Source organism: Hemiscyllium ocellatum, chromosome 10 (assembly GCF_020745735.1).
Source record: "Hemiscyllium ocellatum isolate sHemOce1 chromosome 10, sHemOce1.pat.X.cur, whole genome shotgun sequence".
NCBI classification, from domain to species: Eukaryota; Metazoa; Chordata; class Chondrichthyes; order Orectolobiformes; family Hemiscylliidae; genus Hemiscyllium; species Hemiscyllium ocellatum.
Window position 1 is genome coordinate 103,087,370 of NC_083410.1, and position 14,418 is coordinate 103,101,787.

The 14,418-nt window shown below is 43.7% G+C and overlaps 1 protein-coding gene across 2 annotated transcripts; it reads left to right on the forward strand.

Annotated features, from left to right (window-relative positions):
* The first annotated feature begins 275 nt into the window (after positions 1 to 275).
* On the forward strand, positions 276 to 9,658 carry LOC132819883 (bone morphogenetic protein 2-like). 2 transcript variants are annotated; one of them, XM_060831822.1, is made up of 3 exons: positions 276 to 577; positions 4,120 to 4,502; positions 8,460 to 9,658. In XM_060831822.1, exons 2-3 carry the CDS (start codon positions 4,127 to 4,129, stop codon positions 9,302 to 9,304), a joined length of 1,221 nt encoding a protein of 406 aa, XP_060687805.1. In that variant the 5' UTR covers positions 276 to 577; positions 4,120 to 4,126; the 3' UTR covers positions 9,305 to 9,658. The 2 variants fall into 2 exon arrangements, with proteins under 2 accessions (XP_060687805.1, XP_060687804.1); XM_060831821.1 differs by lacking the exon at positions 276 to 577 and adding an exon at positions 2,148 to 2,931.
* Positions 9,659 to 14,418: the final 4,760 nt, after the last annotated feature.

The following is a 14,418-nucleotide window of genomic DNA, read 5'->3' on the forward strand; positions in this document are numbered from 1 at the left end:
CACTCGGATATCCGAGGAGTGCAGTTTTTTTTTAAAGTAACACTTCTCCACTTCTCTGTCTCTGTCTGATGGGGAAACCTTCTGACAGTGTGTAGGAAATTCTCTGTGTCACAGACACAGCATCAGTCACCCTGTTTACACTCTGAAACAGAACCCTTTTTTTCTTAAAAAAATACAAAAATCCACTGTGATGTAATGACGTTAGATGAAGATCTCAAACGAATGAGTCACATATTGCTGTAAACATGCCCCATGCCAGCCACAATGCAGGAAGACGAAAGGCGAGTGAGTGAGTGAGTGAGAGAGAGAGAGAGAGAGCCGTTGCATGAGCGAGTGTGAAGTCATTCGCTCGGAAGAACTGAGTTGCTGTAAGATGCTTTAAATCAGGCGCACCGAACCTACCCCAGCATGTTGTTCCGCACATGCAAAGATTAACTTCTGGTGTCTCCGAACTTGCTCACCCAGTGAGATGGTTCGTCTTTCCTTCCCGTTCGGCACTTTTTCATCAAATCCCACTGACAGGAGCAGCCGGGTTATAAGGGGCAGCTGCCTGGTCTAATGCAACAGCCTCTTTCAGGTAAGGGGAGTGGGGAGATTTCACTCATTTGATCATTCGCGTTAAGTACAGGGAACCAATTGCTGCTCCTGATTACAGGATGCTCAATTCATTTGACACACTTTCGATTACTTTTAACCTCTATTTCCTTCTCTTTTTTCCCCCTCTTCATTTTCATTCAACATTAGCCTCCAATCGACAGCCATGTCCCAGAATCGTTGCTTTATTTTCTCTTGCCATACACTTGTTCGGCCGCCGGTGTTAAATTTCTTTCCTTCGCTCTTTTACCTTGTACTTCCACTGCCTTTTTTATTCCCACGGCGTCACACACGATTTGTTTTCTTTTTAAGAAAACTGTGTGTTTTGTTTCCGATCGTTTAAAGTTGTAAATTGAAAGCGGTTGTTATGTTGTGTGTGTGTGTGCGTGTGTCTGGGGGGTGTTGGGTTAGTGTTGTTAGCTGAACAAGGCAGACCGACCCGATCTGTGCTGAGCCGAGTCTCGGGACGATTTGATTTCTTTCTCCTCTCTCTCTCTCGCTCCGAAAGAGACGTACAAAGGAGCCGTTGTAAAAGCGATTTGGAAAAATTCAACTCTTTGGTCTTTTGCTGTGTTGACCAGGAGTTGGCGCTCTGCACTCTTTCTTTCTCCCTCTCTCCCTCTCTCTCTCTTGTTTCCCTGTAGAACATATCAGACCCAATCTTGTTCCGTTCAGGGACAAAAGCGGATGACAAGTGCCTGTTCCCATCCCTGACCTACCACTCTCCTCACTGATAGACCAAAACCAGACAAAAAAAAAAGAAAATTACCAGCAAAATGAAAAAAATAAAGTCCGAAAGAAACTGACAGACTTCGGTCCCGGGAGGGGGCAGGACTGCCCCACACTCGGACTCAATTGCCCCCCTCCCCACCCCACCCTGTTCCACCCCTCTCGGGATGAATGAAGCCCCCATTGTGTGAGGGTTTCTGTCACCCCCAGCCGTGCCTCTCGCAGAGAGCGAGTTCCCAACACCTTCGCTCTGATATCGCCACATGAACAAGAGTAAATAAATCTTGCACGTATACTGCAGAGAAGAGATTCCTCATTTCTGGATCGCCTTAAGCAGTGTTTCTAGGATCTTTTTTCCCTATTATTGACGGGGGCGGCGGAAATGAAGGGTGAGAAATTAAAGTTAAGAATTCTCTTTTTTTTTGCAATGGAGCCGGTCTGTTTTGTCAGTGAAAATGACCACCGGTAGATTTAATTTGGATGGGGTGGGGAGGAGAGGGGGTTGTGGAAGGGTATTTTAAAAGGGACGTGTGTTCTCTTGGGCTGAGGGGATGTTTAAAAAGATGGGCTGCGTCTATTTCGCTACAAGGAGTTCCCTTCCCTTCCCCTCCACCCCCAAGAAGAATAAATGAAACATAAAAATCACGCAACTTGTTACCCCAGAGTTGATCCTCCTAGCAGAAAGTGCCTGTGCTGTTCCACCCCCAAACTGTTGCTCTGAGCTCAATGTCGAGTTTGTGACAGGAATCATTATCGCATTTGATTGGCACAACGCCTCATTGACGTGACATCAGCGGGCAAGCGGGACATATATATATATATATATACATACATATAAAGCACCCTTTCAATTATTTTAGTCAACAGGAGCAGGAACCAGCGTTTAAAATAACCCTACTGAATTTATATATAAACCCTGCTTCTTCACTCTGGATTGTCTGTTTGCTGTATGTGTGTCTTTTTTTATATATACATGGGCTTTGAGACATGATGGACTTTGATAAAGCGCTGAATGCCCGAGGCGTTGTGAGTAAACCGGACAACTTGCTTGGAATCTGTCGCCCTTTTGCTGTGCATTCTCAGTTCAGAGATCTGAAAGCAGTGTTTGGCCCCCTCTCCGCCTCCTGTTGATCGGCGAGAACGGGGTGTACTGTCCACTGGAAACCTTCCCAACGCCCGGACAAGAGAGAGAGAGTGGATTAACAGCGAGCGATGCAAAGGACAGGGAAGAACGGAGCGGAGCTGGTTCGGTTGCCGGTCCCAGGAGAGGAATAAATTGACGGACTCCTGCGTTAAACTGCGACGCTGTGAGACTCAAGAGGGATAAAAACTAAGAGCCAGGCACGGAAACGAACTCCCCGCCACCTCCCACCCTCCCTCCACATCAACAACCCTCCCTCCCTCCCTAGATGTTAGAAAACAAGGCAGCCGTGGAGAGGAGGGAAATAATCGCCTGAACTTTATCTCCCCCCTCCCAGAAGCAGATGTTCCGGCGCCTTGATTTGCGGGAGGGGGGGACCAGAACGAGCCGAGGACGGAGTTAGCGGAGCTGCCCGCGTTTCAATGGACCGCTGCTTTCTCTGAGCTGGGCGCCTGTTGTAGGGAAAGGTAACGCGGGCTCAGGAAGGAGACTGTGTGTGAGAGAGAGACAGAGTGGGGTGTGCATTCTGCCGCAGCCGAGTCCAAGGACTGAGGAGAGAGACAGACAGACAGAGCACCTGTACGTCTGCTCTCCATCCATCTCGCCCCCCCCCCCTTCCCCACCTTCCCTCAACTCTCTGATCTGTCCCACTCCAGACAGACACAACAGCTTAGACAAACATAAACAAGGCGGCTGTCTCTGTCTCTCTCTCACACACATACACACACACGTGTGTAGGTGCACTTTTGGTCTTCCTTACTTCAGATAATTCCTTAGCTTTCCTTTCTGTCCTTTCCTCCAAAGAAAATTCTCTCTTTCTAACTCTTGGTTTCTCGAAATTAAAGTGAGATTTCATCCAGTCTGCCTTTGGGTTTCTGCTTCACTCTTTATATATTGGAAGAAGAATCATTTTTTTAAACAATTCTACATCTTTTCCTTATATTGCCTTCGATATCTGTCCCCTGGATTCTCTGATCTGTGAATGTGTGTGTATCTGTGTGTGTGTGTCTGTGTGTGTGTCTGTGTGTGTGAACGTGTCTGTGTGTATCTGTGTGTGTCTGAGCGTGTATCTGTTGTGTTTCTGTGTATGTATGTGTATCTGTGTGTCTGTGTGTGTATGAGTGTCTGTGTCTGTGTGTGTGGGAGTGTCTGTGTGTGTGGGAGTGTCTGTGTGTGTGCGTGTGTGTGTGTTTGTGTCTCTGTGTGTGTCTGTGTGTCTGGGAGTGTCTGTGTGTGTAGGAGTGTGTGTGTGTCTGTGTGTCTGGGAGTGTCTGTGTGTGTGTAGGAGTGTGTGTGTGTGTGGCTGGGAGTGTCTGTGTGTGTGTAGGAGTGTGTGTGTGTCTGTGTGTGTGTGTCTGTGTGTGTAGGGGTGTGTGTGTGTCTGGGAGTGTCTGTGTGTGTGTGTAGGAGTGTGTGTGTGTCTGTGTGTGTGTAGGTGTGTGTGTGTGTCTGTGTGTGTAGGGGTGTGTGTGTGTCTGGGAGTGTCTGTGTGTGTGTGTAGGAGTGTGTGTGTGTCTGTGTGTGTAGGGGTGTGTGTGTGTCTGGGAGTGTCTGTGTGTGTGTGTGTAGGAGTGTGTGTGTGTCTGTGTGTGTGTGTATTACCATTTGTGATGCCGGAATAAACCCCGTTTCTCTCTCCCCTCTCTCTCTCTCAGAGACACGATGACCGCCGGTAGACGATCTCTGATGGCGCTATTGCTCTGTCAGGTTTTATTCGGGGGTTCGGCCGGACTCATCCCCGAGGTGGGCCGCAGGAGATTCGCCGAGCAGTACGCCAATTCCGGCCGGGCACAGCCTCCCCCGCAGACCGAGGAGCTGCTGCAGGAGTTCGAGCTGCGGCTCCTCAACATGTTCGGCCTCCGGCGCCGCCCTCACCCCGCCAGGAACGCGGTCATCCCGCAGTACATGGTGGACCTGTACCGGCTGCACACGGGCGAGGAAGCCGAACGGGGACAAGCGACCGACGCCTGGGCGCTCTCCCAGTTCCCCGAGAGGTCAGCCAGCAACGCCAATACCGTCAGGAGCTTCCACCACGAAGGTAAGGCGAAGCCAGGCAGTTCGCCTCAGTGACCTGTCACACACACACACACTCTGCCCCAAGTCTGGGGGATAAGATCAAAACCCACCATACAACTCATCCCTGGGCAACAATGTGGCCACATATGACACACAGGTAACTCCAATTCCATCGGAGGTAACTCCACGCACGAACATATATATATAGGATCAGGAGCCTTTATCCTTCACTAGTTTATATGTAGGGAGAGTCAGGAGTCCCTTTATCCTTTACTGTTTTACATATAGGGTGAAGAGTCTTGAACCTTCACTATTCTCCTACACCGGGTCAGGTATCTGTTTACCCTTCATTATTATAGGGTCAGGAGTCTTTATCCTTCACTATTATATATAGGGTCAGCTGTTCGTTTACTCTTGACTATTTTACATATGTGTAGGTTCAGAAGCCTTCATCCTTCACAATTTTATATACATAGGATCAAAAGTCTATGTCCTTCACTATCATATATACATAGGGTCAGAAGTCTGTTTTATCCTTCACTATTTTATACATATATGGGATCAGGAGTCTCTACCCTTCTCTACTATATTAGAGGATCAAGAGTCTTTGTCCTTCAATACATATAGGGTCAGGAATCTGTGTATCCTTCACTATTATATATAGGGTCAGCTGTCTGTTTATCCTTTACGACTTTACATATATGTAGGTTCAGAAGCCTTCATCCTTCACTATTATATATATATATATAGCAAAAGTCTATATCCTTCACTATCATATATACATAGGGTCAGAAGTCTGTTTATCCTTCACTATTACATGTCTATAAGCTCAGGAGTCTATTTACCCTTCACTGTCTACACAGCCGGTCTAGTCTAAGATTGGGGGGGGGGGGGGGGGGGCGGCAGGGGGGCTGATTGGAATCCAGATCGCACACATCACGCTCTTTTGAAGACGAAAGTAGGTGTTGGAGTAACTCAGCAGGTCTGTGGAGAGAGAAACCAGAGTTGTCGTTCAGGGTCCAGTCACCCTTCTTGCGTTCCTTGTGACTTTTTGACAGGGTTCTGGCGGCTCAGTGAGCTTCCATAGCGGGCACAACCTCTCATTCTCTCTCTCTCTCTGTCACCCACTGCCAGCCCTGGTAAGATTTTTTTTGAGGGGGTGGGTAAGTGTGGGATATCTCGATTCAAATACATCGCGTGTTACAGCGAGAGGGCCACTTGGTAAATGATTGGCTGAATGTTGTTTTACATTCCAGTTGGTTAACCGTGTAACGAAAACGACCATAAATATTTGTCCCGAGGAGCTCGGAGCCTTATCTTATCTTGTTTGCGGAGAAGCTTTTTCCCTTTATTTTCCCAGAGCCCCTCGTTTCAGGAGGGATGTCACATTTATTTAGAAAAGGTCACACGCCCACAGGTACCGAGGTTTTGATAGTTTAATATTCCGCCCCCCCCCCCCCCCCACACACACACCCATACACACGATGCAGAATTAATCCTTTTTTTTGTCGTTTTACACAGATCTGTGAATTATTGATATTGCAGAGTTTAGCATTGGCTTTAGTGCAAGAGGCTGTGTGTGAGAGTTTATTTGGGGGCTGGTGTTATCTGCAAAAGCTTTCCGCGCAGAGGGAGATGAGATCCCAAACCAAGTGGGTTAACTTGATCCCCAATTGCTTTCATCGGGGTACACTGGGACCCAGAGCTCACGCCTGTTGTGATTGCTAACTTATCATTTCGACGCGAACCTTCCTCAAGTTGGGTTACAGGTGTCTTAAACGTTTGCAGGGCTCTGGTACATACACTAGGATTCACGTGCATGACTTAGTACACAAGGAAATGGATTCCGCATCTCTTCGCTGAACCCCTTCCCTCCTACACCCCGCGGGAAAAGAACGACAGCCAGTCTTAATAAAAGCGTCGTGTTCAGAGAGGGAATTCTACTTCTGCATCTGATGCCAATCTTCTATCAGGCTGCTGAGGTGTCTAGGAGGTCCTAAGGCCCGCAGTGTTCTGTGAACGCACAGGCTGTTTTCCTCCTTGCTGTACCCTGTGCACTGAGTTTATTTAAACTAACATGGTTGAACCCTTGCACTCTCTCAAACACACTCTGCAGACACGCACACACATACAGCACTCACACACTGCAGATACACTGCACACACACACAGACATACATACAGCACTCACTGCAGACACACACTGCAGAGACACATACAGCACACACTATAGATACACACACTGTAGGCACACATAAGCAGAGACACATACAACACGCACATGCACTACAGACACACACACAGACAACACATACAGCACTCTCACACACTGCAGACACACACCTATACACATCCAGCACTCACACACACTGCAGACACACATCTATACACACACAGCACTCTCACACACTGCAGACACACATCTATACACATCCAGCACTCACACACACTGCAGACACACACACAGCAGACACACACATGCAGACACAGATGCACGCGCACACACACACACACACACACAGCAGACCACATGCACATACACACTGCACTCACTGCAGATACACACTGCAGACACACACAAACTGCAGGCATACACTGGCAGTTCAGTTTTATTTCAAAACTATTTAGATTAATTTACAAATGCAGTTCATTTCTCTCTCCAATGCAGCTGAAAATGAATGTGAAAAAGTGACCCCGTAAATTAACCATGGGGTGGATAATCTTCGAACAAGGGCAAGTTCTGAAATAGTTAGATCTGTGTGTTCCTGGCTGTGTTAATACCATGCAGCACACTTGAACAAATGCACAGATGGGCATATTGGCAGTGAATTAAATAATTCAGTGTGTTTAGAATGTGAATGGATCTATTTAAAAAAAACTGCTGCAGGGGCGAAACCATTGAAAAGTAATTGCAGAATATGGTGCAATCTCTTGTATGAGGCAGAGAGTTTAAAAGTGGCACACACGTGGCGATCAAGGGGCACCGTGGTTTGGTCCAGATCAGTATTGCGCTGGCATTAAGGGACACTTCAGTTGCATGTGATTTAATCAGAATGCATTACCCACTCATCCACCTTTACCTCCCTCCGCTTTCCCCTCCTGACCCCTTATATTTCTTCGGACCTTGAGTCTGCATATGGCAAGTCACTAAAATTATCATAGAATCACTATAGTGTGGAAACAGGCTCTTTGGCCCAACAAGTCTGCACTGACCCTCTGAAGGGTAACCCACCCAGACTCATTCTCTGACCCTATTACTCTGCATGGACCCCTGACTACTTGGTTGCAATACACCCTCCATAAATGAATGAGCACTGTTCATTTTTTGCAGTTTTTTTTTAACAATGGAATTCTTGGCTATTCACACATCTCAGTACTGGATTCCCTGCACAGACCAATCTCTTAGAATATGGTCAAGTTCTGTTCACGGCGAATGACCCTAACGCAAAAATAAGAATGCCAGTTGGTTTACCAAACACAAGTCATGTGGGAGCTCACTGGTTATTAACTGCTCTTCCTAACTGCTGAGGGTTAAAAGTAAAAATAAACAGATTATCTTAAATACCTTTTGTCTCCAATACAAGCGTGCTCTCAAACATTGTGATGCAAATAATATTTCAAAGTCTACAGTGCAATGAAGTAAGAAAGTAGTTTGTGTTGAATTTTGAACATAATCAAATTAGGTTATTTACTTATATTTTACAATATTTTCTCATATTTAAGGGTTAAGATATACCAGAGGGTTAAGATATTGTCAGTGACAATAGATTGTTAAGGGGAGAAAATAATCTTATTCAAAGCCTCGAATGATGACATTCATATTTATGATTTATATTGATATTGTAGTTAATACATATTACAATCATTAACTCAAACATTGGGTGGTTGTGATTTATGTGTTTCCATATGGTGTCAGATTAGCCTCACCAGTGGGCCTTGCAGTGTGGCTAATGGTGGTTCTGATCTCTTTCTCATCTTAGAACTAATGGAGGAGTTGCCTGGAGCCAGGGGAGAGGTAGTCCGTCGTTTTTTCTTCAACTTAAACTCTATACCGAGGGAGGAGCTCATCACCTCGGCAGAACTGAGGATCTACCGCCAGCAGGAGCAAAAAGCCTGTGCTAATGCCAGCAGTGGTCATCATCGCATCAATGTGTATGAGATTCTCAAAGCAACGGGTTCCTCGTCCACTGATCCCATTACCCGGTTGCTGGACACAAAGGTCGTGCATCACAATGTGAGCAAATGGGAGAGCTTTGACGTCAGCCCTTCTGTTATGAGGTGGACTGCGCAGGGCCAGCCCAACCATGGGTTTATGGTGGAAGTCGTTAACTTGGACAAGGAGTGCAGACATTCAAAGCGACATGTCAGGATCAGTCGGTCTTTGCATCAAGATGAAGAAAGCTGGCCTCAAATGAGGCCTTTATTGGTGACGTTTAGTCACAATGGCAAAGGGCACACTCTTGAGAAAAGAGTGAGGCGTCAGGTCAAACACAAGCCGAAGAAGAGGTCCAAGTCGAGCTGCAAACGACATCCTTTATATGTGGATTTCAGTGACGTGGGGTGGAATGACTGGATAGTGGCACCTCCGGGATATAATGCCTTTTACTGCCAAGGAGAGTGCCCTTTTCCACTGGCAGATCACTTAAACTCAACAAACCATGCCATTGTGCAGACATTGGTGAACTCAGTCAATGCAAACATTCCCAGGGCATGTTGCGTCCCCACAGACCTCAGTCCCATTTCGATGCTTTATCTTGATGAATACGACAAAGTTGTATTAAAGAACTACCAAGATATGGTTGTGGAGGGTTGTGGATGTCGTTAAAGCAGAAATTTATCAAAAAAAACTTGACACTTTACTATTTCCCAATGAAGACACTATTTATATTAAAAAAAATTAACAAAATAGAAGCATCTATTTTGAAAATATATTTATGGTTACTTAAAAAGAAATTGGGAAAATAAATATTTTAATCAGAGAATTGTTCCTTTTAAATGATGTTTAATTGTATTTCAGATGTACATGTTTATATGGGTTTAACCCCCAACACATGAAGTATAATGGTCGAATTCCTATTTTGTATTTATTGCAATTGTAACCACTTTTTAGAAAATAGCTAATTTGTATTTATATGTAATCAAAGATAAATATAGGGTTTGTACATAAATTGCCAATCCACATCTGTCTGAAGTCTATATGCTTGAAACAAAACTTGCAATCAGACCTTTTTTCTCAGTTGGGGGTAGGCAAACTAAGAACCTAAAATGTTTCAGAACGTGTACCGACGTGAGTCCCACATTTCAAAGCGCTTTCTGACATGTGGCACATTAAAATTTTTGGCATAGCAATCTTGAAAAGCTTACCGATAATAAGATGAAGGGTTTAGGGACTGGAATGCATACAAAAGTAATTGTAGTGAGGTCTAAATAGCAAACAGTGTAAAATAACACTGGGCTGCTCCTTGTAGTTTACAGGTGGTTAAATTAGATCGAGGCCAGAGGCAAAATGGACCCGTTATTCAACTTCTAGTGAGGTGAAGCGTGAATGCTGGGAAAAGTCTTAAATCCCATCTTTTAAAGGAAGAAAGTGTGGCAGCTGGGAGTTTCATAAGGCGCAATGGTTGCTTGGCTTCAGTGAAATTACTCCAGTTTCTTACTCAGTAGGGTGTGATTTCAAGATGGTTCAAGATTTAACCACGTAATCTAGTTTGACCAAACTGACACTGTACTTTTTCAGCTTAAGTCTTAAACTGAGAGTCTCAATTAGTTATTGTTAATGATCCCATTACACTCTTTAAAGCAAACCAAAGAGGATTTCTTCTCGAGTCCTTACCAACATTTCTTCCTCAACACAAACAGACTATCTGGTTGTCTGTCTCATAGCTGTGTGTAAATTGCATTTGCCTACTCAACAATAGTACTTAGGATTCAAATGTGATTAATTGAACAGGAAGCACTTTGAGATGACCTGACTACATATAAAGTGCTATTACACCAGGTCTTTTGTTTCCTTCATGAAGATGCTTTATTTAGCCACTCAAATGAAATTGATTTATATTTACATGCTGATTCGGGTTTATTTACAAATACGCTAAACACAATTAATTATGACACCACAATAATTAAAGGAGGCATCCACTTCAAAAAATGCAAAATTCATTTAGCTTCTCATCTGCATCGAAAATAATGGAAATTGGTCACCTTATCACCAGCATGATACAAAGCATCAATATATAGCTTATTAAAATTTTCCAAACTATTTCATCAGATTTTCACAAGCAGGAGTTGTGACACTATTTAGAACTACAGAAAGTCATCAAAAGCAAATGGAAGTTTTGTAGAGAACTCCTAGTCACAGATACCGAAAGTGCCCTTCCAAAGAATTCATTAATATTTACTAATAAGACAAAAAGCATTGAAAGCGATACAGTGTAAATTCCTATACTTTATTTCCACCTCCCACTCTCCCCTATCAAGTTCCTCAGGGATCCTTTAGGGTAATAATTGCTTACTACTTACAACAGAAATGTCCATTAAATAAAATAGCTGTTTAATGTCACAAGACATTGTGTTTTTCTTAAATTGAGGTTTAGATAGAATCTATGTAAGTCACCAAGAAGGTTAACATCACCTTTTGACCCTGTCACAACAGTGACTGCTTAACCACAGAAAATAGCTGCACTTATCAGTTATCTTGTTTACCATGAACTCTAGTGCTTCCACAATTTACCCTCAGCTCTAAACATCTTTAAACACAGATTAAACAATTAAGAGCAACTCAGTGTCATTTCAGATGCTTCCTCTTTACAAAGATTTACTCAAGAACATGTGTATCTTTTCCCATGCCAGTAATTGACTATTGTGGATTTTACCATTTGAACGTAGACAGGGTTACTCGTTCTTTATTTACCACCTATTGAATTATTTTATCAAATTAGATCCAACAACAGTTTTGAAGAAAGCTCAACAAGTGGCCACTCCCTTAATGTCAACTTCTACCATTACATTAAGCAGCATTTCAATCTGAGTGCTTATTTAGAAGATTGCAATGCCCACTTCCTCCAAAAGTTCAGTCATGACTCAGGCACACATTCCCTTGACTGAGGGAACAAACCTTTCCAGCCTTGCTCCATGGGCTGTGTGGAATTTGCTGATCTCTATTGTGCAGGCAGTATGAGAGCTGCAGTTTGTCATAATATTCCTGGAAAGTAATCTAAGTTCCTACTCCTCCTAATCATTTTTTTTTCGCAGTGGCCTCTGATGGAAAGTATGGAAGCCGGACTTGGAAAACAAGCTCAGGGCACAGTTTCAAAGGTCCCAGATCCTGAATATCCTGAAAACAGTTTCATTTTCAGTTCAGATGTAAAGAATGGACATAAAATCAATGACATTCTGGACTCCGTCAAATTGAACTCCGGGAGCAGCCTGCAGCTGTGTACCAAGGGGAGAAAAAGCTGATCAATTATCAATAACAGTGCGTGTGTATGTGCATGCGCATAGGAGTTAAAAACAAAAATGTATTAATAGTGTGTCAAATAAACCCCCTGACAGGTCAGCAGGTAAATAATTCTTATGGTGATGCACTGATCTGGAAAAACTCTCAAGTCTTACGTCTGGGCTGTTTTTAGTGGTTACATCAATAAATCTGACTGCAGGAACACTGCAACAAATGATCAAAGTTGTTTGATACAGTGAGATACCATTGGTGACACACACAAGTCACAGCTTTCAAAAGAGGGGTGAAGACCATTGGCAACTCTGTTATGTGCAAGACACATATGTATGTATATACAAAAAAAAGGCCATATTTTGCATCATTCTCAAGTTCCTTTTATGCTAACATTTTTCACTTTTTTTTCTTACACTATACTCATAGCCAGAATTAAATTCTAAACTCTCCCTTACTCATAGTTGGGATTATGGTAAGCCCCTCAGTATACAGTAAAACAAAGATCACTGATGAACTGGGGCGCAAGTCTCAGCGATTCTGCGCAGGCTAACTAGCTGATCTTTACCTTTATTTGCAGGTCAGGGAAATGTAATTAGCGAGTTGGTTTCCAGACGTTCCGGACAGTAAAGTGTAGGACTAGATGGTCGCAACTGGGGGAGCAGTGGATGCGGCATTGCAAGTTGTTAACACCACTCTGCGTTCAAAGTTGGATCTTAAAAATATTGTTAGAATTACAATTAAGATGTACGTCTGTCAAGGATTGTCCTATCCCTTAGTTATTTAACAATATATATGACTTACTGTGTCCAGTTACCTATTCTGTTGTAATACGTTGTAAACTGTGTGCTGGATTGTACAGTGACTCAAGAGAAAACAACTTGCACTTTATTTTCTTTCTGTTGTCTGTCGGTGCGGCTTTCCCAATGCAAATAGCTTAATAATTCATTGAACCAGGACTGCACAAATTAGGCACCAAATTTTGTCCTGAAGGCTTTCTGATTTCTTTTTTTAAAAAAAAGTTTCACTCGCTTCTTCTTCCGTCAAATATCATGTTCTTTCAGATTACTGATACTGTTAGCCTGAGGTATTCTTTGGTTAATATTTGCACATTCTTGGGAAAGCAAAGACATTTGCTATTTTGCTGCAATTTTAAGTGAGCAGTTTTTGTGTGTGTGTGTGTTATCCCGTTGCAACACACAAACCAAACAAAAAAAACACACGAGTATGGGGGCTCCAACCAGAAGCGCCGTGTTCACTGCGTTTATTTTTAATTTGCAAACATCAAACTTCTGTGTCAACGCTTCCAGTGCTCGCTGACTCTCCGTTTGACCTATAGATGGCGGCTTTTGTTGTGATGAATTCTCAAATGTGAAAAGACAGATTAGTGCTTAAAGGTTTCGTGTTTGTAGACAGACAGGCAGAGCAGAAAGATTTTATGTTGATTTCCTGTGCCCCGGTGAATTTTCTGATTTCGGCTGATAACTCCAAACGTCTTCAAAGCTCGAGGGCTGCAGCAACATAATATTCTCTTGTGATATTTTTTGATTATATTAGAGGGGCATTGCTCTCGGCTCCAATCCACGGTGAAATAGATTGTCGTTGTTTATGTTTGCAACATAAATAAAGATTTTTCTGAGAGCAGTCAGTCATGATTTGAGGAAGAGGGGAGAACTGCGGGTGCTGTAAATCAGAAACAAAAGCAGAAGTTGCTGGAGAAGCTCAGCAGGTCTGGTAGCATCTGTGCAGTGAAGTCAGAGTTCACATTTCGGGTCTGGTGACGTTTCCTCAGAACTCTGAGGAAGGCCACTTGACCCTTTTTTTGGTGTCAGCAACATGCCAGCAATCTAGTTGTGTCTTAAATGACACTAACTGACGAATTTCCTATTTGGACGTTAGATTAGATTAGATTCCCTACAGTGTGGAAACAGGCCCTTCGGCCCAACAAGTCCACACTGACCCTCCGAAGAGTAACCCGCCCAGACCCATTTCCCTCTGACTAATGCACCTAACACTATGGGTAATAGCCTGGCCAATTCACCTGAAATTAGACTGGACAACCCTTCATGGATTGAATGATGGGAGGAATGGCTTCAGCAGGACTATCACTGTGTTGTACATTTTGTACACAGTCCCAGTCAGAGAGTTGTACAGCACAGAAACAAACCATTTGGTCTGACTTGTCCACGCCTATCAGATATCCTAAATTAATCTAGTCCCATTTGGCCCACATCTCTCTAAACACTTCCCATTCATATACCCATCCAGATGCCTTTTAAATATTGTAATTGTACCAACCTCCACCACTTCCGCTGGCAGCTCATTCCATACACTAACCTGCACCCTCTAGTTCTGGAGTCCCTCAACCCTGGGAATAGACTTTGTCTGTTTATCCTATCCATGCCTGTCATGATTTTAAAAATCTCTATAAAGTTGCCCCTCAGCCTCCAATGCTCCAGGGAAAACAGCCCCAGCCTATTCAGCCTCTCCCT

Bases quoted from the DNA above. Each gene is read 5' to 3' on its own strand.
- LOC132819883 (XM_060831822.1), top strand. From the start codon at position 4,127: ATGACCGCCGGTAGACGATCTCTGATGGCGCTATTGCTCTGTCAGGTT. The intron at 4,503-8,459 runs GTAAGGCGAAGC...TTCTCATCTTAG, and splicing joins CAGGAGCTTCCACCACGAAG to AACTAATGGAGGAGTTGCCT.